At 40.3% G+C, this 27,564-nt stretch overlaps 3 protein-coding genes across 4 annotated transcripts; 1 reads left to right on the top strand and 2 right to left on the bottom strand.

Annotated features, from left to right (window-relative positions):
* Positions 1-254: 254 nt before the first annotated feature.
* CALHM4 (calcium homeostasis modulator family member 4) lies at positions 255-11,266 on the bottom strand. Its single transcript, XM_032101538.1, has 2 exons — positions 4,585-11,266; positions 255-3,799 (listed from the first exon to the last, which is right to left on the bottom strand). Exons 1-2 carry the CDS (start codon positions 5,140-5,142, stop codon positions 3,395-3,397), a joined length of 963 nt encoding a protein of 320 aa, XP_031957429.1. The 5' UTR covers positions 5,143-11,266; the 3' UTR covers positions 255-3,394.
* Positions 11,237-27,245, top strand: TRAPPC3L (trafficking protein particle complex 3 like). Its single transcript, XM_032101542.1, has 5 exons — positions 11,237-11,451; positions 13,287-13,384; positions 14,830-14,929; positions 25,073-25,258; positions 26,292-27,245. The coding sequence occupies exons 1-5, from the start codon at positions 11,410-11,412 to the stop codon at positions 26,409-26,411; spliced, it is 546 nt and encodes a 181-aa protein (XP_031957433.1). The 5' UTR covers positions 11,237-11,409; the 3' UTR covers positions 26,412-27,245.
* LOC116440618 (calcium homeostasis modulator protein 5-like) lies at positions 15,281-24,540 on the bottom strand. 2 transcript variants are annotated; one of them, XM_032101540.1, is made up of 4 exons: positions 24,342-24,540; positions 24,183-24,209; positions 23,789-23,907; positions 15,281-21,426 (listed from the first exon to the last, which is right to left on the bottom strand). In XM_032101540.1, exons 1-4 carry the CDS (start codon positions 24,523-24,525, stop codon positions 21,037-21,039), a joined length of 720 nt encoding a protein of 239 aa, XP_031957431.1. In that variant the 5' UTR covers positions 24,526-24,540; the 3' UTR covers positions 15,281-21,036. The 2 variants fall into 2 exon arrangements, with proteins under 2 accessions (XP_031957431.1, XP_031957430.1); XM_032101539.1 differs by having other exon boundaries at positions 23,789-24,427.
* Positions 27,246-27,564: the final 319 nt, after the last annotated feature.

The following is a 27,564-nucleotide window of genomic DNA, read 5'->3' as shown; positions in this document are numbered from 1 at the left end:
ATTCAAACCCGGTGCTATAGGTATTGCGTACGGGTGCCGTGAAGGCAGCTGAATGCCATTTCTGCCAGAAATTGGAGATTTATTTGATGCAGCTGGTGATTTGCAGCTTGAGGTTAAACAGCACCTGCAAACTCGCCCGGAAGCCTTCACCGTGATTCCAGAAGTCCCGTCACATCGGCGGCATCACCATGATGGATGTGCAGAACAGGAGTCGTCAAGGCTGACGATATTGGGAGCTACCTTGCTTTGGGGGTTACCTGCAAGGGTGAATTTAAGACTGTCGAGGGTTAAACAACAGCAGACCCTGAAGGGTACTTGGTACACAGAGTAGTTTTAAGGTGCATCAGGTTCCTGGCCCCATGGCTGGCATTTTTCCCACAGATACGTATTATAAGCCCAGGGTTTCCAGAAAACTTTTACCATGGACATAAAAAGAATAATTTTCAAGTGAGCAAACTGGAATTCTAAGTTGATTCTTAGGTAAGATGACTCATTTTAGCAAGCACGGTTTGACTCTTCAACTGTACCGACTCATAGATTTGTCTGTAATCACAAATTCATTTGAAAGCTGCGCCTTCACTACCAATCCATTACATGCTTCAAAGAGCAGAGGAGTAAAGGGAAATACACCAAATCACTTAAAATACTACAGCTGTAGTACTATGGATTAATTTATGCTAACAGCGTGATAGTCTCTTAGTCTATTGGCAGGCTGACTTCACAGTGACAGATACAGTTAGTATTTCCACTCAGTATTTTGAATTATATACTATTAAGAAAAATACAGGGCAAATAATAACCAGGACAAAATCAGAAACCATGAAGCTTAATTTAAAAATTAGGTGTACAAGAAATTAAAATAATTTTACGGCTCACTCTTAACTACAAATATTGCATCATTTTATAATAGTACTGTAAAACAATAGAAGAAATTGAAAGAATTCACATAGACTAAAGACAGCAGTTTTTTGTCATTTGGATCCAGAAATCAGCATAGGGGTTTTTTATCAAAGCTTTCAGGTACACAAATCAGTTGCATGTGTTCCAGATTACAGTGTTCCCTCTTAAATAAAAAAAACACAAATATTTTTTAAAATTAAATCAAAAGTTGTGTTACTACTAGAGGTACTTTTTTTCCTAAGGACTTCACATAAAAACAGTGCAGTTCCATTACCCTTTATTAGGTTTGCATGGCCAGATTTTGGTAGCAGGGGCACTACAAGGGTACCTTCTGTAAGAAGCTGCCAGAAGCTTCCCCTGTGTCCTGCAGAGCCAATGCCAGCCAGCTCCAGGACAGACCCACCAGTGGCCAAGACTGAGCACCATCAGCAATGGTGGCAGCACATCTGGGATAATAGATTTAAGAAGAGAGGAAAAGAGCCTGAGCAATAGAAACTGCAGTCAGAGTGAGAATGTGTGAGAGCAACAGCTCTGCAGACACCAAGTTTGGTGACGGAGGTGCTGCAGGCTTCTGGAGCAGAGATTCCCCTGCACCCCGTGGTGCGAGCCATGGAGGTACCTGGTGGAACAGATCCACCTGGAGCCCATGCTGAAGCAGATGGATGGCTGTAGGAGACTGTGACCCCACTGGGGGCCTGTGCTGGAGCAGACTCTTGGCAAGACCTGTGGGCAGAGGAGCCCACACAGAAACAGGTTTGCTGGCAGGACTTGTGGCCCTGCAGGGGACCTACCCTTGAACAGGTGGGTCCTGAAGGGCTGCACCCCATGGAAGGGGCCCACACTGGAGCAGTTCATAAAGAACTACAGCTTCTGGAAAGGACCCACACTGGAGAAGTCGGTGGAGGGCTGTCTCCTGGAAGGAGGTACCCCATGCTGGAACAGGGGGAGAGTGTGAGGAGCCCTCCCTCCAAGGAGGAAGGAGCAGTAAAGACAATGTGTGATGAACTGACTGCAACCCCCATTCACTCACACAGCCCCTTGTGTCACTGGAGGAGATGAGAGAAAATTTGTGAGTGGAACTAAGCCCAGGAAGGAGAAAGGTGGTGGGGAAAGGTACTTTAAGATTTGGGTTTGGTTCTCATTATCCCCCTGTGATTTCATTGGTAATAAAGTAATTTCTCCAAGTGGAGTCTGTTTTGCCCTTGACAGTAATTGCTGAGTGATCTCTCCCTATCCTTCTATTCTCTCTCCCCTATCCAGATGAAGAGAGGAATGACAGAGCAGCTCTGGCTCCTGCATTTTCTAGTGAAATGTACTAAATAATTATATTTTTCCATTTCAAGCACCTGGGGTAATTTATTAGTAGCAGATAGCATCCTATCATGTAGCATATGGCTCTGGAGCCCACATGTATACATGTACATAGCAAGGCAACACAGGAAAGATTAAAAAAATTATGGTATGCATTTCCCTCCACCTTAGAGTTAGAAACATCTGTGTGTTAGGAGATGAGTATATCCCATCATACCAAACTGATTTAACAGAAAAACATCATTAAGCCTTCTTTCACAAAATTCAGTAGTTTTTAGTCACAGTAATATTCATGGACCCAGTATATGTATAAATTACAAGTTTACAGAGGCAAAGCAAACTCTTCTGCACAGACTGAGATTTTTCCCCACCCTCATTTGCTATTTGTACAGAAGGCAAACACACAAACACCTTAGAGATTTTGAAATATTTCCAGAAAGGAAACTGACCTTGCTATTGCTTTCAGCCAGAATACAATTCAACTCAGCTTGCCATATGTCAAGTGTTTGTTCATGCAGCTGCTATATGTTATACACCTCCACCATGTGCCTCAGTGGGGATTTTAATCTCTTTATCAGAATTGAAAGTTCTCTCATCATTGTATCTAAATTCAGCCTTTGAAGATAAAAATTCCCCACGTGTTTCCTATGTGCTACTGTAGCCCCAGACTTAACCAGTAGTTAGCTCAGTGTAGTTTACTTATATGATACAAAAAAAAGTGGAAGAGGAGAAATAAGTCATTTCTGCTAGCTGTCACTAAGGAAAAGCTGGATAGCTGCCCTTGCTCTATACAGAATGGACCAATTCATAGAATCCAATCAAGGTCTACCTATTAAAGATCCTTTTAACGGAAAGAAAAAAAACCATAAAAAAGCATCTGCAAATAACTAACTTTCTCAGTACATACTTATCCTTTAGCACAACTATTAGAAAGCAGAGAGCTGAAGCTTGAAATAGCCCACCCTAATCTAGGCATAGATCACAATATCCCACAGGAGTCAAAATGCCACCAGTAAAGGCATCTCTAAGCATGTGCTAAAGGGCTACATTAACAAGATGCACTTGCTCACATACTTTCTATATCAATGTAATACTGTATTGGAAAGTTCCAGAGCAGCTCAGGTCTGATACAGAGCTAGACAGGTTCCTGCTTTCCTGCAAAGTATTGTGGGGGCTTGGATCTTCAGAGCTGTGTTATGATCCCAGCACCTTCATCAATCCTTAGATATTTTCCATTTGCACGCTCCTTGAGTGCCCAGTCATGGAGGAGGCTGTAATCATAGTGCTCCTCATCCACTCGTTTTAGAAAGGCCAGTCCAGAAATGGCTTGCCACTCCCTGAGAGATGGGATACGAATTTCCTTTACATTCTCACTTCCTGGGACAAAGCCAAAGAACTTCTTCACATGCTGCATGGCATAGAGCCTGGAGTGCTGCTCTGTCGCCTCATCAAAGAGCTCCTGCTCATTGTGGACATAGCTGCTCCAGTATCTGAAATGTAGAAAGCTGAGTGGGGAGAAACAGCTTGCCAGGCAGTAGGAAAGGAACACGGTGATGACTACCACAGCAATCAAAAGCCAGCCAGCCACCTTACAGAAAGAAAAAAAAGGAAAATAACTGTTAGAGCTGAAAATACTCAGAGTGGTAACTTCTGAGCAACAAAAAATCTGTAATATGATCTTTACTTGCTTTTCCTAAATAATAGCATTAACAAGGTATAAGCCTGGAAAGTATCTGTCATCACCAAACCCAGTCCATAGTGGAGGCAGCTGTGTGGTATAAAATCACCTGTTCCTGCCAAGTTTAAGGAAGTTCTGGGTTTTGGGTATATTGCTTTCCCAGCTATTATTGTAAGAAGATAAGCCATCTAATTCCTAGACTGTATAAGCTTATAGCCTGTTTAAAACCAATTTTCTCTAAGTAACAACTTAATGCTCCCCCTATTGTTTATCCAGTATGCAAAACTTTAGAATTGAGTCTGATCTAAAACCCAAGATTTTACATGGGTTCACATAAAACTCTCACAGCCTGGCCTCTTAGTCACATGTTTCTTCTGCTTTAATGAAGAAACTTTATACCCTCCCTGGCTCTAGAGCTTCCATTTATCTTACTTAATAATACTTTTTAGGATACTACACAAGGAAGAGTACATCTTCTGGTAGCAGGTAACAAATGGGACAAGCAGAAGTAGTGGTTTATATACACCTAAAGTTCAGTTCCACTTGAAATAAAAAGTGGGCTTCAAAACACAGAGAGATTTAGCACTCAAGACAGAGGACACTGATCTTGTTTTATCCTAAGGCTTTGCCTGTTGAATTAGCTCCCTCTCTCATCATCAGGTTCACAGGCAACAGAAGCAACATGAGTTACTCACTTGTGACTGGTATCGGAGGAGGAGAATCACTTCATCTCTCACCCGGGTCAGCTCTGGAGGAACCAGCTGACTGCAGGGAAACATAGCCAGTATCCTTCTGCGTTCACTAGCGGTAACATTGGGAGCAGCTCCATAGTGATACACAGGAACATACTCACTCACAGCACAGATATAATATGAGCCATTTATCAGGGTGACAGCAAGCCATGTGACTGGAGCAACCAGTGCCCTCCCAGTGATGCTGCACAAGACAAAGCACACCAGTTTGCATTTCAGCAACCGGTTTGATGAAGTCACCTTCTCAAAATGAGACCTTTTGCCCATAACCAGCCTCCAAGTCTGGCTGTTCAGGGCATAGCCAACAATCAGAAGGATCAGTGCAGGCACTCCTAGGAAAGCTAGCCCATAGATAAGGTTCTGTCCAACATGACAGGGACAGCTGAACGTGAAGAAAGAGAAGAGTTGCTGCCCACCAATTGTCAAGATCGCAATTATTGCATTGGCAATAACAACCTCCTTGCCCTTTAGAAAAGTTAACCACTTTGGAAGGAAAGTCATTTTAGACCCTATACTTTACCAGATTCTTTTGCTTTAAGTCGACACTAGCTTTTAGTTATATCTAACTAGTGTTAATGGCAGAGCAGAATAAGCACCAACAGCTTGAAAAGCATACCACCAGACACAACCCCCAAAACCCCCCCCTTGCTAGTCTTTCTCCTCCCACTACTTTTCAGTGGCTTCTATGCTAGCTTTAAGTATGCTTGCAGACATCCACTGATGTGTTTTAATTGATTCAGTAATTTATCTCAGCTGTCCTGGAAAATCGAGCTTTTAGGCTGTTGTGAGCTCTGCCAGCTCCTTGCTAATTGTCTGAAATAAACAATAAATTCCCCCTACCTTTTGGATGGCATGCAGTGCTATCAAACTGATGGCTAACCTGCCAAGGTTAATTGCCAAGCTGCTGTTTGCTAATCAACAGTAATTAGCAGAAACATGGCATGAGACTAGGAAAAAAAAAAGAGCCTTCCAGCTGTTCTTCATAAACATCATCCAAACAAATCCTTGGCAAATTGACTGATTTTTTAAAAAAATGAAGTATTTTAAATGCTTGTGCTCTAAAATAAACTTAGAAAATATTCCGTAAGTTGCACAATGTTTGGAATCCCAGTGCTGTTTGCATTTGATGTCAGTTCTGGGGCAATTCATTCTCCAAACACTGGAGTCTGAGATGTAGTTAGCTGCTGGACCATGAGGATTTTAGCGTTTCACCTCTAGGTGGCAAGAAGCTGGCATGTCTCTTATCCTGACGGTGCTGAACGTTTCCTTTGGAAAGTTGGGTGGGGTCTTTTGTTTGAGGTTTTTTGTTTGGGTTTTTTTTGGTTTGGTTTTTGTTTGGTTTTTTTTGATAATATACATATATATATAATCTGCTAATCACTTCACAAAATGTCAAGCCAGATGGTATTTATTTCTATAGCGTGCTTGTGATTACAAGTTTTAAGATTTTCTGCAAGTATAGCCAGTCCCATTCCATGGACAGAGATAGACAGAAAATTTTCAATTAAGCGTTTCCAAAGCTAGCTTCTGGTTATTGGGATATGTGACCTGGACTCTGAGCATCTCTCACAAATCAAGCTTTAAGCAGGGGCCTGAAAAGCTGAAAACATTTCACTCCTGATGAATTTCTCTGGACCAGACTTTTTCTATGGCCACACTATCCAGTAGTTCTGTGCATTGCATAACCTAGGCTGATCTGAATATGCAAATACTTGTCTTTAAGTACTGAAAAGTCTGACTGTCTGTCATATAAACATTCTTACCAAGAACAGAAAAAAAAGTTAGCCAGAAAGTTTTTGGGGAAAATTGTCTTCCCATTACAGACGTCTATCTCCAGCATGTGTGAATTTGGTTGTGTGATATAATAGTGTCCGTCTGCGTAGCCTCTTCTCTCCCCTTGCTGAGAGGGTTGCTAATAATAAGTTTCATCTCAAACAGTGGTTTTAGCACCCATGGTGTCTGCTTGGATGGCAGAGACACTCGCTCAGCTGTTGTACACAGGGGTAGCATGTTATGCATGTCTCGCTGTTCACTAGGCAGGACCCTGTTTCTCCAGTGCACTTTTAGGGTGGACATCTGCATGTCTCGTCCCCAGCCACCATCTGAGAAAGAGGTCTTTGCTGGTAACTGGCTCTCAAACAATGTGACACTGTTCCACAAAATTAAAAGCAGTAAAGAAACATGAAACATCCAGCAGCACTTTGTCGCAGCTTTTCTGGAACTTGTTGTTAAGTTCTTAGTTGTTTGGACAGAGTAATAGCACAATGAAATCCCAGATCTGTCTGAATATTGCCATTTTATACCTTCATTTTATTTCAGTATCACAGGATTTTCAATAATTTTTTTCAGTACTAGTGACATTATATTTTGAAAAAAAAAAAGTGAAATAAACTTATCAGGCTATTACAAAATTATTTTATAAGAGTCTTCCATTATGCCTCAGTTCATTTTAAAATCTGTGATTGATTCCTTCTGAGATTTCTTTGGGAACCTGTGTCTTATTTTGTTTATAAGGGAGGAAGGCTTACCCAAGCATCACTTGTTTACTCAAGAAACACATTAGATGTGAAACTGGTGTCCAACACTGAAATATTAATAGTCAGCCTGAGGCTGTTGAATGAGGCAATTTTTACAATCAATACAACAACTTTGTACTTATGCATTTTCACTTCTTTGGCATTTGCTTTCATGCTCTGCCGTAAATGATCCTGCTGGGTCATCCTATTATGGGACAAATTACAGGGTTGGATCCAATTAAGAGCTTGCGTGGCACATCAAACCTTTAAGTACTTGCCTTTGCAGAGGAACCCAGGTCCTGAGATAGACATTTAGGCTCTTTATTGAATTCCCAGGAAGAGTGAGGACTGGATGCAATCCAAAATACCACTACCTGAGGTGGCAGCCGGCTGGCCTGTGAGGCAAAAAGATGCTTATAGCTGACATCTGAGGCAAATAGGATGCATGAACAAACCTTAGTCATGGTTTTGCTTTTCATATTGCAGAGCTCTGTAAGCTTGAACTCACTGCCAGTAACCTCACTTATGAGAAAAAGAGATTTTATTTTTTTTTAAGGAATGCAAATCATTTGTCATTTCTTTTAAAACATGGTTATTGGAAGACATATTTCACCTTCCCATACACAGCAAACAGTTTTATTCTCCGGTTTGCTTTTTATTGAAATAAAGCAACCATGGCAGAATGAAGAGATTGGTTTCAGCTCTCTTCTCCACCTGATCTAGTAAAAACTCATTCACTCATCTCTTTCTTCCAAAAGCTCAGTTATTATTAGTGATGTGATGTGACTATGCTGCAAAGAATCTGTGTTCTCCAGCTTTCCTGACATAGTTCTATCAGTTGTGCTTAGTTTCCCCACTGAGATGATTTTGATATTTTTTGGATCAGAAAAAGACCAGGATTTTGTTATTTAATGCCCAGGGAAAGGTAAGGACAAAGAGGGAAGTGATCTTCTGTTTTCCATCTGAAGTTTGGAGGATGAGACTGATGAATCCTGGTCTCTCTGGTCCTGCACACGTGTTTTCATCACTCAACAGTCAAAAGGCCAATATTCTGTGGCTCTTCTAGCTGCATTTTGAGTTCTAGTTTGCATGGATGTCAAGCCTACCTGTGCATGTTAGAAACCATGCTATGAAAGGACCTTCATGCCAGATTTCCTGTGGGAGCAGAGGGGAGCACTGCCTGTGTCCTGTGATCTGCCAGATCACCAGTTGCATTCAGGTTGCAAAGTCATTTTCATGGTCACTTTGGCCTGGTTAGGGGAGAAGTTCCTCTCCCTGTAATCAGAAGTTCCTCTCCCTGTAATCACTGATGAAAAACATAATAAGCTTTTTGTTAATGGATGAGCAGAAACCTGTTAATGATTTTTTTTAAAACTTACATATTTCACTTCAGAATTCAGCTGTGCTTTATAGGCAAATTTATGAGATTTCAGGTCCCTGCAGAGAGCAGAAAGGAAGCACTCAAATCTCAAAAAACCCTCTTGAGAAACATAACCTAACCAAGGAAGTTTCAGCAGGTCAAACTGAGAGTGCTTCCCAGGCAGGGCACTACAGCAAAGTGACAGCAATTGCATTGCTTTATTTGGAAGCATGGTCAAAGAGCAGCCACCTTATGAGAAAGCTGTGTTCAAGTTCTCTTTTGAGCTTGAAGCCCTCAACACCTACCTTCTTGTGATTTGAAAGAATTCAATTTTCTGTTAGAGAAAATTTAATACAAGGCCTATCCATCTGGAAAAAGGAGAGCAAACAAAAGCTTGACCCTGTATTTTACTAATTTGGACACCCACCTTTTGTGGTTAATGCATCCTTGTTTTGGCTCAAAGAACTTTTTCACTTTTTTTTTAGGCTTTCTAATTAGTCAATATCTAATTTATTATTTACTTCTATATTGCACTCTGCTCTGGGATATTCATGTTTGTGAGAATCGTTAGGCTGCCAAAGAAATCATGTACTTACCTCTACAGGTATCAGTTTTCCCATAATAGCTAGTCCACTGCAAGAGACAGGGTGTTGGTGCACACTTTTGTTTGTGCTTTTGAGCTTTGGGATATATTTTGTGGAGTTTTTATTAGTGTTATGGGAATGAAGAGAACTGGTGTAGTCTAATGCTCAAGCAGGGTGTCAGACTGACCTTCTTGGGGCTAAAGACTAAATTTCTCTCCTGAAGAACATGACAGAAAGGGAGGTGTGGGGTGATGCTAACTTTCTCACTATTCCAATTGCCTTGGATTACTTCTAAGAAGTATATGTTCAGGATTAAAACAGGTGCCAGATATGTGCCCACCTCTATTCTTTTCGCAGGGCTTCAAGACAGCCCACCAAGGACTTGTTTCCTTCACTGGAGCCATTGAACTCCCAGTTTATTTGGACACACCACGTCAGCTTCATTTTCTCAATCATGTGCAAACCTTTCAAAATGTAGTCCATTCTACTCAATGCATAGCAATATATGTGTGAATTTACTCGTGTACACGTGGGCACATATGTATTTTTCAAAGGATGTTGATGTGTCCTTACCATGCATTGCTCTGTCTGGTGTGCAGGGTTCCTTCATGATTATGGTATTAATAACGCAGGCTGAAGTAATTCATCCACGTATTCTGAACCGGATAAATAAAATTGTGCTCATTTATGGGTAGCCTTAAGTGCTTTGCGATGGGTTCACTGGAGTTAAATTACAGTAATGATAATCTTTTACAGTTTGGTGTTTTTTTTAAATGTAATGCAGTACACTTTGTTGTGGAATATGGGATTACTCTTGCAATGTGAGGCATGTTTGGTGCTTGTCTCCAGTTGGAGACAATCTGAGAAACAAACCTATCTCAGACTCAATTTAGAAATGCAAGTAACTATCTAGAGAATTGTCATGCCTGGCTTTTAAAATTTGTTTAAATTTAGATATGGAAAGTACCTACAAGAGTTTAACTTACAAAATGGAACAAGACTTTACAGGGCCAGAAGAGCACCTGCAAAAAAAAAAAAAAAAAAAAAAGGAAAAGGTATTGCATTGTAAAATTGTCAATACCAGTTCATTCTGTGTAAAATAAAAGCTGTTAGGATGACTAAGCTTTGCACAGAAAAAGCTGAAAATCCTTTTATCTGTCCCATTTTTCCTTGTTGAATTGTGTCATAACTTTACCATTTTTTAAAGTAAATTAATCTTCCTAATCCTAAGTTAATCACATCTGAATGCTTCCTGGGTATCTGCAGTAGTAAATATCTGTAATTTTACTCTAGCACTGGATCTATTAGTTAAAGGAAATTTAATAAGAGCATGTCGTTCAGAGGAGGCCATATATTTTGACTTGCTTTCCTGAGAGGACTCAGTGGGAATGTATATGAGGGTAAGTCCTATGAGGACTGATAACTACCTAATTAATTTCTAAATTCATCAGTGACCATAGTCAAAACTCATTGCAAATCTAAGCTACCACGTAGACCAAATTTACCACAGGGGAAAACAGACGAACTAAGCCTGGATGTTCATAGGAGGATATTAAGAAATAGGGGCTATAACAGGTTAAGAATGATAGAATACCCCCAGGAACATTGTTAATGAAAGTGCCATTTGCACAAGCTGGCAGCTGTAGCAGGTACAGAGTTTATTCCTCTGGAAGGCTGAGTTCTCTCAATCTGTCCTGGCAGCTTTACACGAACGTGGTGGTAGCAGTGCCTTAAAAGCCACACTTACCCTGCTCGGGCAGATGTTAACTCACCAGACTACAGCAGTCGGACTGGCAGAAGACTACAGCTTTTTTAGATTGAAAACAATCAATTTTTAATTACCTTGTGCAGCAGTATCTTGCAATTATGTTGTTATTCTTCAGAGAGGATGTTTTTGTTAGCTCTCCAAACACCAAAGTCTGATACAAACAACAGAATAATTTTGCTGTCCCTAAAAACTTAATACCTGTGAATCTCTTGGGGCTGTTCTATTTGGCTTCCCATGTCTGTTAGCTGTGTATTTGATTACAAAACATTCCTATGGACAGAGTGGTTATTTATGTTGTGGACAGTGGCAGATCTGTTGCCAGTCAAATTCCTCCCAAAGGGTTTGGTGCACGCAGAGAATAGGAGGAGCATCAGCAGCATTACAGACTGCAGCAAACACATCTCATGCAAAAGACAGAAGAGCAGAGAGGAGAAAACTTAAGAGAAAGAGGAAAAACAGTGATTGAGAGAAAACTGTGCTGCTTGAGGAAGAAAAGATATAAACTGACAATCAAAATACGTCAGGAGTTACACAAGCAACATGTCTCGGTCACCAGGAAGAAAGCAGGAGAACCACAAAATAGTAAGATATTTTTGTAATGTGTTATTAAAATTGTGCATGGAGTAAGAATAACCTATTATTTAATTGATGCATTTTATACACTCCTATTTCTGAACAATCTGAAAGTATTGAAAAGATGGGATAAGATTGGTGGTACAAGAGCAGAGCTGCTGGCAGCATTTATAGCTACTATTCCTAATGCTGGGATTCTCTACAGGCTTGGGAAAGAGGGGCACAAAGTTTCTGAGGCTGAAATCTGTTCAGAAGCAGAGGTCTAAGTGCTTCAAGTGTTTATGGTCTAAGATATAAATGCATGGTAAGTTTATGGACCTCTGTGGTTAGATAGTCATTCAATGAAACACAGGAAGAAGGAGATCTCTGTTCTATGCTTGAAAGGTTCGATTCCACACAAACTTTTCTTCAGGAATTTAGACCCCTAGGTCTTTCTGTATGGTGAATGGTGATTTTTGACAGGAACTGGGCAGTGGAAAAATTCCAGAAGGCTTTAAGACAATGTTGTATCAATTTCTGAAAAGAGAAGTCTCCACTGAAAAAGAAATGGAAGAGTGTAATATAATTACAGTTAATGTACCTAAGTTTATGGTCGAAAAGTGTTCCAGTGGATTGCAAGTGTGGCTGATAAATATGATTATATTGATATTATGCTTAAGTTTTTCTAAGGTAATTTTCTTACTACAACAGAGACTTTTTGCTGAACAATAATAATAATACAGGACCTGTATGACATCAATTTACTCCATTGAAAACTTGTTAATGAGAATTTGGCCAAGAGTACCATCTTACTTTAAGCACGAGTTACCACCAAAATGAGTTTGTAAAATGGTTCTGCTTAAGATTTTGAACAGTGACTTGTTAAAACAGCAACACTGATCAAACTTCTGATGCAAAGGAACAGGAAGAAATCTTTCCACCAAGCTGTTCTTACTTTGCTAGTGTGATTAGTTCTATTGTTTTCATTAGTATTCACTATTATTTTTCTACAGGCTAGAGACAAAAAGCAGCTCTGATCTGACCACATGCCACAGGGCTGTAGCACTTCCTTTAATTAATTTGTGTCCAAGAAGTTTAGTAAGAGTCAGCCTAATCTCTTGCCTAAAAGCCAGCTGCTACTCCTGCTAAATACAGACAGTTCTGCAGTGCATGGACGTGATCTGGCAGGGCAGAGAGAGAAGGAAACTTCCCTCCAGACTGTTGCACAGCTGAAGACCTCACACTAGTGCCTGTGACAGTGCAGAGATATACCTTTGGCATCTTCAGTTGCTCTCCATGTTCCTTGGGCAAGGGGCTGTAATCCTCACCCATCCCCTTCATCTTGTTGTTCTTCTTTAGACTTGTGCTGAATTATAGTATTTTTTCATTATTCTGAGCTGAATTTTTGTCTACTTTTTACTTTTTTGGAGGAAGCAGCTAATGATTTGAATCAGATCAACCCTACCTTTGTGAACTGTTGTTCCTACTGCAAAAGGATTAAAAGCTCATTGCCTCTATTACTCTTCCTGCCGCTGTGTGTCATTATTCTTGGATGGCACTAGACAGCATTTGTCAATCCAGCCAACATACACTCATAAGATGCAAGAATGCACCTGATGATGGTAACTCTGAGTATACCAAGAAATGGTATTTTTGGTAAGCAAATCCCTTACATATTCAAGTGAGGATCAATATAGAGTCTGTCCCACTAGAAATCTCGATTTCAGTGATTATGCATCCATGGACAAAAGTTTCTTTATTAGTGTAAATGTTATTTTGCTTGCTTTTAATACAGCAGCAGCTCAAAACCATGGAAAAGTTGGATTCTAGTTTGCTTCGTTTTCAATTTTCGTATTTTCTGACAGAGCAGAGAACTTTTTGTACTCACATATGGGGCTTTGGTAGCCCAGCTGTGCAAGGACTATGAAAAAGATGAAGATGTCAACGCCTGTTTAGATAGAATGTAAGTATTGCTTCAAATGTTTGGTTTTATCCATAGTGCTATTTGTTTACATATATATATTACCTTTCAGCTTTTTTTTTTGTTATCTTACAAGTTCCAGCATTTTGTCTATGGTTACAGAGAAGACGGGAAAGTTTCAATGTTCGGTCAACAGAAATAGCACTAATTTGTGAATTAAGATCAACAATTAGCTTTTTAATTCTCTGAGGAAAAGTGTCAGGATTGTTTCTATGGCTTACATTTGTTCCTTGCTGATTCTTTAGTTATGCTAATTATTAATATAATCTTCTGAAATTCATATCCTGGATCCCTCAGTGGGGTAGGGGCAAATGGGCCTCTCACATTTAAAAGATCATACAGCAGGGGGTGAGATAGCACAAAAGGTCAACAAGGATGGATTTTCACATGGATAATGTCTTTGGAAAATGAAGATCCTATGTTTACAAACCCTGTCATCCTGATATTCACTACCATAAAAATAATTACGTCATGGAAAATCAGCAAGAAACAGCTTTTGATCTGGTTAACAAGAAGATATAGTAAGGTCTTTGGCAGAACAGTAAGGCTTATGCTTGTGGGCAAAGTGGACATATAAAATGGATTTACAACAACCACAGTGGACAGAATACCTGACCACTTTACTAGTAACCTGAAAGTTTGCAAACTGGCTGTAGTCCAATAACTATCCGTCAGAGTAAATGAAAAAAAAAAAAATCATTGTTGGAAAAAAGAAAAGCAATTTATTCACAAACTTATAAGGGATAACATCCCTCAGATTTTTTTTTTATATTCATCTCTCATTCAGCCCTGGTGAAAATCATATATTTAAAAAATGCACAAAGTTTTTTAATGATGCCATGGTAGAAATTACTAGAGAGCAGTTTTGGAATATGTGGAGGCAGATTTTGCTCCTTATGTTTTCATTATTGCAGTTGTTTCTATAAAATCTTCTTTTTTGAGGAAGACTTGATAATATAATGACAGGTTTCATTAAAACAATATGTTCTTTACTTCTGTGATTAAGAAAACAGCCCAGCTTCAGAAAAAAACCTCACAGCTCAGCAGCTGTGTGACAGCTGGGGACAGTGTACTTCTCTCTCTCTGTGTACATGTATAGTCTGTAGTGAGAAGGGTGTTCTTCACTGTACACTTGCCAAGTAGCTGCTTACCCATCTGTTATTAATTTGACTTTGCAAATCTAAGGCATAAAGGTTGAAAAGTATCTTAAGTAGTCTTGTATGTCACTAGTGCGTACCTTGCTCAATGCTGGTTACACCTTTGCCAATGTCATTGCTATTGATACTTAGGCAATAGATAAATACCTAATTGTTTCTAGGCACGTGACATACTGCAGTTTTAGTCTTCACACTGCCAAACCCACTTTTTGGTTTTGTCATCACATTAGACATCAGATCTTATGTTGCCTTTCCTTGTTTCCTCCTTAGGGGATACAGCATTGGCATAAGGCTGATTGATGACTTTTTGGCTCGTTCAGCTGTGAAAAAGTGCCGCAGTTACTCTGAAACCGCAGACATGATTGCACAGGTAAATGAGGTTTGCATTTTCTAAAGTGTCATCAGATTCAGTGGTTTTAGCTTAGAATCATATATTCCCTTCCTTTTTCTCTTCCTAGGAGCATAAGTCTTGACCATCTCATACAGATCTTAAAATTTGATATTTTTACTTCTGTCATTTGTCTCCTCTCATCATCTCCATAATTATCTTAGAGATCTTTTAACTTTAAAATCATAATATTAAGAATAAGCTGCAGGATTTTCTGCAAAAAGAAAAACCTCAGTGATAGCAAAGAAGAACTGTAAGAAAAGAAATTGAGAGGAACATTTTCCCGACTACCCACAAACCTAATAATAAAATCAAAAAGATAAAATCAGAGCATATACTTTCATCTGCTTTAATGGAAATTTCCCTTTAATTCAGTAGCTGTTCACACTTCTGTCAGACAAGAAAGACACAGGTTTCTAAAGATGTACTTTTGCCCCCATTGGCAAGTTAGAATTCCAGGGAATTTCAAAGAGAAATTTAAATAAGAATGATATATAATAAAGTTCATCCTGGTAAGCAGCTGAGCTGGGGTAGAGGATCCATTGGAGACAGTGAGGACAACTGAATGAAACTGGTGAGACAAGCAGCATTTCAATCACTGTTTTAAAATACACTGCCTCATTAAAAAATTAAAACAGGCTGAAAAATCACATTTTTGTTCACTTTTACATTCTTCTTCAGGTGGTATTGGTACCTTATTTTCACATATATGTCAGATATCTTGTTTTCTGGGTCTTATTCCTCATAGTTCCCTTCTTTACAAGTGCATTATTAGAGTTGAACCATCATTCTCAAGTACAGGGTATTCAACAGCAAAGTACAGTGAGAAATTAACAATGGAAAAAGACACTACTTCTCTGCAGGTTGTACTTCAAAAGACACTTACTAAGAGAAGTAAAAAATTGCTTGGAAAGATTGGAACAAACTTGAAAGCACACAGTGTCCCTTCGAAAGACTATTTTTAGCAAACTGAAAGAGGAGTTCTGTAGTAGGAGTATAACATTCCTGAGGCAAAACGCGATATGGACAGCATTTTCACTTTTCTTTGGCAAAACAATTATAAATTAATCTTTGAGCACATTTGTCTGAGACACATACCAACAAAACATGGAAAGTGACCCAGTAAGTAACTGCAAATACTCTACTAGAATTATGAAGCTGTTTACATCATCTCCTTAACACTTCAGCATGATTGCTCCCAGCCAGGAGAAAGTGCTTAAATACTTAATTGCACTAAGTCTTCACAGGTATAAATCTGTTTGAGGATGAGTAAAACCAGTTCAAAGTTAAAGTAATTAAGACAGTTAAGCAATTCATGTAGTTAGAGCCAAACCTGCTGTTAACATAGCTGTTATCCTGCAGTCCTTTGGAAAACAAAGTGTGTAAGGCTGTGGGTGTTCCCTGTGGAAATGGAAAGAGATGAAGCAAAAGAAAAAAAACATAATATGAGGACTACAAAGCCAGCTTCCCAGATCAAGAAATAAATACTGGAGAAAAGGTGCACCTAAGGCAGTGACTGGGAGCTTAAAACTTCCACCACTGGTTCAGACTGCAAAGCCTGGGCTTACTGCTACCTTATACAGGATTGGAGAAGGGCCAACAAGTTTTGATGAGGAGCCAAAGAGAGCCCTTCTACACTGAGTTCCCATGGTGTTCACTGACTTCTCGTGTTGGTCCTGTGACTTGGCATGGTTATAGTTGGGATTGAATTAAAAAAGAGATTAAACAGGACATGTAAAAGTAGGCTTTCTGGCAAATCAAGGAATGATACTAAGAACAAAGCCCAGCTGAAGAAGTAATGTCCAAGATGGGATTCGGAATTTAGATCTGAGTATAACTGAGAATTACTTTGGAAATGAGGGTGATAATTTTTCTCTATAATACTGTAAAAACAAAAGTTTAATTCAATTCCTCCTCATAGGACCTTGATATAATTGATCTGATCAAATGAGTTGCAAAAAACAGCTTCTGGTTTTAGATCTAATCTGTACACTACCTTCTCTAGCACCAGGAGGTGTCTGTGTGTGCCAGAGCTGGAAGCAGCCAGACCACACCCTCTGGTCCACAGCGAGCTGGTGCTGGCTGGCAGGCTCCACTGCTGGATTAAACAGTGCTGTGCCTAAGGGTAGATCTGTTCCTGAAAAGCAATGGCTGCAGAGATGGGCTTTCTTTTAGACCCTCGGTACCCTGTGAATGCAGGAAATAAACATCTCTGGAGCTTTTTGAAGAGACCTCCCTGGGGATAACAAGGGATGGGGTAATCCAACCATGTCACCCCCTAGTCCAGAGCTGTGGGACAAGAGAAGTGATGCCCCTTGTCATGGAAGGTGCTGCCACACAAGGTCCCTGTATATTGACATATGGCCAGTTTGAAGGTCTGGCAGAAGCTGGCAGAATTCATGAAGCTGGTAAATGCTGGTTTTCAGATCTCAGCAGGGAGAGGGAAACGCATAAGCAGGTGGCCATGCTGAGTAATATAGTCTACAGTGGTAGAGAGTTAACAGAACATTGAAGTGCTGCACTGTGAAGAGTAAAGAAAAGTTCAGAAGAGAAGTTTGGAATTGGCAACAGATGGCAAGACCTTTAATGCATCTTCCTCTTTGCAAACACTGACTGGAAAAATACTAAGAATGAAAAGTATGCTAGCAGAAATATTATTTTGGCTGCTTTTCTCCTTTTAAGGAGATGAATCCTGGTCCTTCATTAATCTTGCTATTATGCCATCTGAAATCATGGTTTTAATTTTTTTAACAGTTTGTATTTACTTTCTTGGCATCATGACTTATGCAATAAAATGTTTGGTAGTGAAAAGTCCCAAGTAGTATGGAGAGGGACTGATAAGTGAGTGGCTTCCCAAATATTTCAGTAATTCTAGACTGTGTTTAAGCACCATCAAAATGTTAATGATTTTTATTCTTGCTGCTTGAGAGAGATTGAATGCTGGTTGAGACTTTGAAAAAGGGCCGTGATACATTTTTAATTCTGACTGCATAGATCTCATTTTCTCATTAAGCAATACAGAATGTCATAGAGCTGCAAGTAACATTTTCAAAAGTGAGATTTTGCTTTATATGGGCATCATTTTGGTGGCAAGCCTCTGTAAGTGTCTAAACAGATATTCTTTTTTCTTCCATAGCTTCATAGAAATATGAGACAAATTTATGGGATGCAGCTTCTAAACCACCTCATTCATTTTACTTTCCAGTCTTTTGGAGTCACAAAGACTGAAAAGACCTTTGTTTTATCCTCTGAGAAGCTGTAATTGGTAGTTTTAAAGTAGTTGCTGTCCAGTTATAGCCTGGTTTAAAAAAAATTATGTTTTTATATTCATTGAATTGCTTATCTATGCACTTAAATTATTGTTCCTGCCAAGACATTTTCACAATTTTCACTTTACAGCTTTGCAATTTGGCCTTAATTTGGTGCTGCATTGTAAACCAGCTACTTCTTTTGCATAGTTTCCGTGCAAGTTCTCTTTTACACAGGAAATTTTAACAATAGAATTTGGACAGATTCATCATACCATAATGCAAAATACAGCTGAAACTAAATTTAAAGCATATGAGGGCTTAGCATGGTTAAAAAGCCTTTATTGTTATAACAAAGACTTTGAGTTTGATGGAGCAGCAGATGTGTAGTGGAAGAAGAGTTAAGAGAATTTTAATGAGTAAACTGAGGGGCAGAGCACAGAACATTGGACAGACATTTCCTGTTTTCCTGTGTTCTCATATTTTGATGGGTATCAGAATTAATGCAAAATGTAATTTTCCAGTAGAAAGTGTTGATCTTGCTATTTGGTTTTATTTGTTGTTTTTTTTTCCTCTCTCTCTCCAGTTTGTTTTGGACAGTGTTGACAACAGTCTGTCTCTTTCTGAGCTGCCACGGTAGCTGCTGAATTTGGGGACAATGTTGATAGAGAGCAGCTTTTTCAATAGCCCCTTGAAGGACAAAGTTAAATTTGCCAAACCCACATTCCACTTGAAAACATAGGGTCAAACTGGCTGTTACTGCAGTCTGTTTTTATAGAAGTATTCTAGGATACACATGGAAATTCCATTAAGTCACAGGTGTTTTGGTGAGATAAATGAGTCACACAGCCCTGGGAATGAGGATCAGTGAAAGATGGGCTCCTACCAGGCACACATTGCAGCACAAAGCGTTCAGCAGCTGCTCTTGGGTGTGGAGACACTCTCAACATGAGTTACCTGCAAACATGAAGCAGGGAAGGAGGAGGAGAGGGGAATTCACCTTGGATTTGCCCCTCCACAATAAAGCAGAAGATAGGGCTGGGAAGTGCTGCCATTTCAGATGGCCTGGGCTACTCAGGTGCAGAGCCCTAAGCTTTCTTCTGAGGGAAAAGAGGATGCCAGAAGCTCTAAGTGGGATCACTCTGTCCTCCCACCCTTTCCTCTACTAGCTATGCTTTTGCCTCTATGTCCCAGCTATTATATTGCACTGGAGGCCTTATCTTTACATCTACCTGCTTGTTTTCCGTATTTCTTTGATCAACTCATTAACCTACTTGCTGTCGTCCCCAGTGCATCCCTACTTGCTTTGAAGGTGGAAACACAGTTTTGGAAAGGGAAGTTTGGCCCAGGGAGGAGGTGAAATGGGGCTGGACAGAAAATGTTGGGGCAGCTCTCATAAGGAAAGATAAAACCAGACAAATGGGAAGGGTCATATAGCCTGGAAGTAGGTAGATGCTATAGCAGGAGAGGATCCTGGGGAGAAAATGGTTGGTGTATGTGCCAGGCACAGTGTCAGACACATCTGCTGTTGTGACTTTCATTTTGGCAGTGTTGCATCTGTGCTTTCAGCTGCAGCAGGTGCATTTAGGCGTATAACGTTGTAAGTGTGCTACTAAGTGGGTCATCTGGGATGAAAGAACTTTGAAACATTGTCTCAAAGGTCTTGAAAACGTAGAGAGTTCTAAGCAGAGAGTTGAATTAGCGCTTGGATTTTATTTCATCAAGAGTAATGGCCTGTATATGCATATAGATGCTTTAACTTGCTGAAGAAGCACAATGAGTATGAGAAGACCTGGGTAGAATACCCTGGTTTGTTGAGAAGAGCATGATTCAAGCACAGCAGAAGTACGATTCTTTGCAGACTCGGTGAGACTGGCAGTAAAATGCTGCACAAAAGCCTGCCCAGCCACCCCAGGGAAAGTAACTTTTTTCTCCTTTAATACAGTGTTTTCGAATACTCTGAACACCCTGAGAGCCACGTGATGAATTCCAAGTGCGTGAAGTAAAGCATACAGCTCTGGGGTGAAATGCATTTGTCAGAGGCACTGACTGTGCAGTTGCCTCACCTGCTGGTTCTTCTAGCTCTAGACACTAAGTTTTCCTAGGATATTCAAAAAAATGAAAGTCAGTCTTCTGCAAAAATATTTTCTTGTCTTAAAAAGTGGGATTTCCTTCCAGGCCCTCTGTTGTATTCTGGCTGCAGGCCCAGTACAAACATATTACATAGCACTACAGGCTGCACCCAGAGCCTGAAAGCCACTCAAAACTAGAACTTTATAGCCATACAAAGAGAACATCTAGAGTGGGAGAAGATAATAGGGAGATGTTCTACAGAGGCAAAACATCGAAAGACAGAGAAGCCTTGAGGGATCACTGGTGCCTCAATACAAAGCTGTACCTGCAATTGCCCTGGAAATGACCTGGACAGAAAACCTTTACTTTTTGTGGGCTGTCAGAAAGCCACACACATCTTCTGTTATTATATTCACAAACTTTAAATGACTTAATGTATTGATAGTCTCTTGACTTACATATGACGAGCACACTATAGCACATTTTATATAGCATATTGTTAAAACCCTCTTGTAGAAGTCATTAACCATTTCTTTGTGCTGTCAGCTCTTGATGCAGAGCCAGTGACCTGAACCCTGGGTGCCATGAAGTACTGAGCCTTTTCACTCATGTAGGGAAATAATTTCATTCCGTCCTATTGGAGCAAGTATCTAACTGGGAGGGAACATGATGAAGAAGAAAGAGGCCACTGTGAAAAAATATAGAGATGGGACCATCTAGAAGTATGCCATATTAACAAGACGTAAAAAAGCTGAAAATATACTTGATCTATGGTATTTCCCTTCTGTCAGCAAGGTCCAGCATTGTCTCTCTTTCCTCATTGATTCCTTTCTGGCCTTCTTCAACTAGCCTGTGAATCATGCTGTAATGCTGTTTGCTGCTGCTGAAAGAGTAGAGCTGGGAAGCATCTTCCCATGCCTGGAAAGCTGGCAGGGAAATGGGTTCTGGTTCCTTGTTTTCAAAAAAGCACTTCAGGTTTCTCTCACTCAGCTTTGTGGCATACAGCTGGAAAATCTGCTCCAGTTGCTCCTTCTCCGTCCCCTCATACACTCTCCAGAACATCAGCTGAAGGTGGCTGACTTTTGACTGGCAGCTGGCACAACAAGTAGTTAGCAGGGAGAGGAGAGCTGTGGTAACTATCACACACCAGCCTAAAATCTGGGAAGGCAAAAGAAATCAGTTTCAGGTTAAAAAGACCCAAGTGAAAATGCTACTTAAATCACAAATGTCTGACAGAGTGACCACACTTCGCTTGCATTCGGTGCTGGCATTGACGTTAGTGGGACATCCATATGGGGACTGAAGGGAAGAAAAAGTCCATCAGCATGGAGGCTTCCCGGTAGTGCTCCTTTTGGTGTCTCTTTGGTAAAGGGTAAAATGTTTTATATTGCCTGAAAGCATTACATAAAACTACCCAACAAGAATTACTTATTTTGAATCATGAGGAACTATAAAACCAAAAAGGGCAAGTAACTTTTGTCCTAGATCAACCAATTTTTTAAACTGTGACCACTATTAGATGTGTTGTTTTCTGACTTCTTTTTAATCTAAAAAAACCTCTAGCACAACAACTACATTAATTAACTAAGAGGAATATAGAAGATGGTCTTAAATTTACAGTGTTCCCCAATTCTTTTGCCCGATGATTCACCAAAATCTGTGCTATTCTTCTGAACCTTTGTTTACTTTGATGAATCAATCCTTTGCTGTGAAAAGCAATCTTTATGTCAAAACTGGCTTAAAATTTGCTTTTTTGTCCAATCTTGTTAGAGTGCTAGGAAGGGAGGGCATGACAAGGAAGAAATAGCTTGTGCATTAGTAGGTCTTGGTAGCACTGGAATAGAACCTGATTCATCTACACACTGATTACAAATAGTTGCTGTATCTTCAGAGAATTTTGGTTTTGCTGAAATACACTTTTCCAGCATCACTCAACTGCTTTCTGTAGCAGCTTCAGATTTTGACAAAATTCTGTCAAGAACATTTTAAAATAAAGACCTGCTTCCAGAATATCTTCCTCAGCAAGGGGAGAGGGTGGAAAAATGTGCTTGAAATTGTTATTGTAGGATGTTCTCCCCTAAGGAGAGCAGAAGTATGAACATATTTTTTTCCTGCCTGTGCCACTGGCCTAGCCAATAGTTTTACTCCTCTACTTCATTGCAATGTGTAAAAAAAAAAAAAAAAAAAAAAAAAAAAAAGTAATATTTATTTTCAAACAGTGGGAAAAGTTCCAGTGTGGGACAAATATTCTAGGGTTCAGAGGCTTGTATGAACTGGAACTGATTTTCCATGCTGTAATGGAGATGATATGGAGAGCTCCAGCCTTTCTTGTGTGAACTCTTGCACTAATGTTAAAAAAAATAACCACCAGTAAAAATCTGTATTTAGCTGATGGAATATAGAAACTTTCCTCAGGAAAGTCTGTGAAAGAGAGAAGCTTGACGAACAACTATTCTTAGGAACTATTTTTCTCTTGGAAGAATAGTTAGAGCTTTCTTCTATTTTTCCCAATCACTTTGTACTGACTGATGATTTATATGGGTATTTGAGAAATTGCTCTTTTTAGCAATTTTTTCACTTTCTTGCAGTTTGGAAAATGAACTCATATGTTCTCATGTTGAAACTAAATCACTAGTTTTTTACTATTTCTTATACATACAACTCAAAGTCTGAAGCACTGTTTGTTGTTTCCTTCTAAAACTAACAAATAAATTGCTTTGTCTGCAGTGCAGGCTTTGTCCTATTTGCATGAGGACTTGAAAATAAAACCAGCTCTTGGAGAGGAAATTGTTCCAGATGGAAACAATTCCGGAAAAAACTTGCTGGCTTCACAGTGTTTTCCCTTTTCTGTAGCCTTTTTAAATTTTACTCTCTCCACCGTTTTGATTTTTTGTCCCTGAATATATTTGCATTACAATGCAGAGAGCAAAACTGTATTGCACAAATGTTGTAAAATGTAATAAGATCTCAGCTTTGCATGATCTGCTTGCTTTATTGTTTCTCACTTCCTCCAAGCAGGACAAAAACATGCTCACATTTGGCATCATGAAAATGAGGAACACAAACAGAAACACATTATGTAAGCAGTCAAAAATATTTCACGAATCTTATTTTCCAGTATTTTTCTGCTGTTAGTGACCTAAGATTTCTGTACAGTTATCACAGTGGTTTAAAATAGGAGAGTGTAGCATGAATTTTTTAATAGGACAGACCCCTTTAATGGGGTGACATCTGTTAATTCAGCCTCCTAAACAATCCAGTTGGGCTTTTTGTTCCTCTTCAGCAATCTCCATTCAGGAAGAAAGCTTTGGGTTTTCTGGTCTTATTGACCCTGCCCTGGAAATATGGAACAGCTCAAACTGAACCAAAAGATGGATTGATTGTATTTTGCAAGGCTGCCAAAACATTGTTTACATGAAGCCAACAGTTTTAACATAACATCTGTCACCAGGATCTTCCACAGATAAATCACAGCAGCAGTACAATCTGGATAGTGCTCTTTGTTTATAAGATTTCTTACCTGGGACTGTGCTTGAAGTGTTCGTTTCAGTTCATCACTCTCTGAAAAGGGCATGGAGCTTTTGTCACAGGCTACCTTATGTAGCTCTTCAAAGCACTTTTCCGATTTGCTCTGGCAGACTGCGTGTAAATAGGCAGGATTTTTCAAGCCACTCATGGCACATTCGTAAAAAGTCCCGTTGAGCAAAGCCACAGAAAGCCACATCACTGGAGCTACCAGAGCATTTAGAGTGATTTGTCCAAAGACGTAAAAGAAATGGCAGACATTTCCTCTGGGGAATATTTTCCTGGGATTCACCCAGCAGCCTGTAAAGAGCTTCCAGGTCTTGGTGTTCAAGAAGTATCCAATAACTAGCAAAACAAGAGCTGGCGAGAAGAGAAATACCAAACCGTACCTGAAGTTTTCATTGCTGCAAGGGCATCTGAAAGCAACAAGAGAAAACACACGTTCACCTCCCATTGTCAGCAGCGCCATAAAACTGTACCCTATAGCGGTTTTCCTGTTCATAAAGAACTTCAGGATTGTTTGGAAAGCATCCATGTCTGATACTCACTGAAGAGGTGAAAATCAAGACAGTTTCCGTTCGTTCGCAGCGGTGCGCAGCAGGGCAGAGCTCTGCCGAGGAGCGCAGCCCGCGGCTCCCCGCTGCCCACGCCCTGCCGAGATAACGCCGTGATGTCACCGCCGGGAAGGGCGCTCGCAGGGACCGCGCCGCTGGCAGCGCACACGCTGCACATTTACGGTGGCATTCACCGGCAGTGGAAAGAGAGCAAGCAGTGCTCTCTGAAACCAGTTTGCAGTCTTGGCGTTCTTGCTCTTGGTGGGCTGTTTGTTTTTTTAGTGACTGCAGATGTGGAGATCAGAGGAAAAAAAACCACGCACTTGGCCAGTTGCAGGAGATCTTGAGCTGTGATTATAGAAGTTGCTGGCAAGGTAGTGGATGACCTGATACAGATGCTAATGATCCCAAGGGAGTATGACATGACTGAAAGCAGTCTGAAAGCAGACGAGTGATAGCAGTAAAACCACTTTGTGTGGGGTTGTAAATGTAGGAACATCAAAGAAGAACAGCTCTCTGCTGTGTTTTCCTGGGGCATCACATAGTTTTAGATTTGCATCGCTGGCTCAAGCTGATCACAGAAGAGACAAATGCACCTTGATTTCTAACCTGTCTGGCTCTCCCCCCTTTTTTGCCAAAATTGGTCTAAGGGATGCTGCTTCCTAAAGTTTCACCTCTGGTTTGCGCACAACACATTCAAGCAGCAGAGTTTTGTTCTTTTGCAGGTTGCTTTCAAGATGTACCTTGGGGTCACCCCTAGTGTGAGCTGCAGTAGTGCCACAGGGAATGAATTCTCCTTAATTCTGGACAAAAACCCACTAGTGGACTTTGTGGAGGAGCTGCCAGCAGAACGAGCATCACTTTGCTATTGTAACCTCCTCTGTGGGGTGATTCGAGGTGCCTTGGAAATGGTGAGGAAGTGCACATCTCTTTTCTCCATTCTTTGTTAATTCCCAGAAGCACATGAAAACAAAATCACTTGTTGAGATAAATGTAGGAAATACAGTATTGTTTAACCTCTCAGGTTAAATGTCTGTATCTAGACAAAAGAGGACAAGGCTGATCCCGGATCCTGAGGTAGAGAAGCACATAGACACTTCCACACTGTCGCTGCCTGGCTATTCAGTCTGTTCAGTGGCTGATTTGGGTGCAAAAGCCAGATGGGATCCGGAAGCCAGGTAACACTTGAAGTGGAAGGACAGAGGGGCATATTGGGTTCCTCCACTGCTCCTGGAGCCTATCACACTTCCCTGCACAGCTGTAGCCAGTCATAGTCATCCCTGATTCTTTCCACATCCGTCAAGATAAATAATATTCTCAAGTTACTGTGGTACCTACTGAAAGAGAGAACAAAGTGTGGATAAGTATAATGTTAAAACCAAAGCGTCAGAAGTGTATCAGATGGCAATCCAAATTTTGTTCTTAAATTTAAGGTTTTTACAAACAAATAAATAAAGGGCATCATTTGAAAATTTCTGACCTGTAGAGCTTCTTTGGGGAGATTACTTTTGGCCTGCTTTATGTTTCTGTCAATATCCAATTTGACATATATCTTATATTTCAAATAAAAAAAACTCAACCAGTGTTATGTATATACATCAGTCTCAGAATTATAGTATCTGATACAAGACTAATTTTAAAAAGTATTTTGTCATAAGTCTTAGTACATGACTAGGAAATTCTGTGATCACTAAATTATCAAGTATGCAATTTAAGGTCTCAGAAGAAAGCAAAGCACTGGGATGAAGGGTAATGTATTATACAAATTCCAGTGTCTATAAACTTCCTTTGTATTAGCTTAGTTGGAAAAGCTATCTGTTTCCTATGAAACCTGAGAAAGGGGGTCCTCTTGTGGTAAGTGAGAGAGAAAAAGCTCATTTAACCGGAGGAGGGTGGAAAACTGGGCATTTCTTTGCTTAACTGATCAGTCCTGATTCTTTCTAGGTTCACTTAGCAGCAGAAGTTACCTTCCTCCAGGACAGGCTGAAGGGAGATGCTGTGACAGAAATAGGAATTACATTTTTAAGGAAGCCTGAAGACAGAAAGCACAGAAGGAACAAATGAAAGAAGTATTGGGAGAAAGCCTTGCTGAGGAGTACTTTGTGCCTTTTGTTTCAGAAGAAGACATGCAGGGTAAAAATGGCTTTGCTGAGCCAACTGCACCAGTCACCTGGTTGAAAGGTGAAGAGAGCTGGGCAGCAAAGAGGAGGTGCAAGGCAGGGGAGAGCAATGTTAATTGTCATGACACAGATACCAGTAAAAAAGATCTAAATGATCTGCCCTTCCTTCTCACATACCCATGCTCTTGAGCTTAATGGCAGTTTTATCTCAGTATTTAGTGTGTGCTAAATATTCATTTGTATATCAACTGTTTTCAGATAAAGACGACGACTTTTCCCCATTTTGTTTGTCAGTAATGTTTCAAAGCATGGCTGCTAGAGGCACTTTATTTCCCTGGCTGTGTGTGGTTAGCTATGAAAAATTCATCTGCTGTGGTTGCTGTATGCAGTGTCTTGCTGACAGGTGCATGTTTTGATGTGTAATGCTTTGCCATTCGTTGTCCTCCACACCAGACCTCCTGCTGTCTTTGAAACCAGAGAGGGAGGGGTCCTCACTGGTGGCAGGAGCTGGTTGTGTTCCTTCCAGCTCTTCAGGTGCCACATGCAGTTTTGCTGGCACTCCTGCTCAGTCCTGTGCACGCACCAGGCTGCAGCACTCCGACAACCGCAGCAACGCTTGTGTCACTCCAAGCTATGGAGCCATATCGGTCTTCTCTCCAAGAGCACTCATCTTGTGACCAAACTGAACAAAGCATGATGTATGTAATGTGTAGCCACTGTGGATCTGTACCTGCCCAAGGAAACTTGAATAAAAATTCTGAGATTGCCACACAATTGATTTGGTGGTCGTGTTGTCTGCTCTTACCTGGACTTCACCACCAGCTGTTGAACATCTTCCTCTTGGCAGTGGACTTGTTACCACAACATGACTGGGAAGTAGAGGAGCAGCCTCACAGAGACCCAAGTTATAGGATAGGTTTAAAGTTCTTAGGTGTAATGCAAGATGTCTGGATATTTTGTCTGTTGGACAAAACCCCAGGTAATAGCACAGCAACCTACCCACAAAGCCAGCTTACCCTCTTCTCACCAAAATGCTTGTTTTAAACTGAAATACCAACAGCTAAGTTCAGTGTAGCCCCGAGTTAACTCTGATTATA

The sequence above is a fragment of the Corvus moneduloides genome, chromosome 3 (genome assembly GCF_009650955.1).
Source record: "Corvus moneduloides isolate bCorMon1 chromosome 3, bCorMon1.pri, whole genome shotgun sequence".
NCBI lineage: Eukaryota > Metazoa > Chordata > Aves > Passeriformes > Corvidae > Corvus > Corvus moneduloides.
The sequence above is the reverse complement of the archived record's forward strand: the minus strand, read 5'-3'. Positions and strand labels throughout refer to the sequence as shown.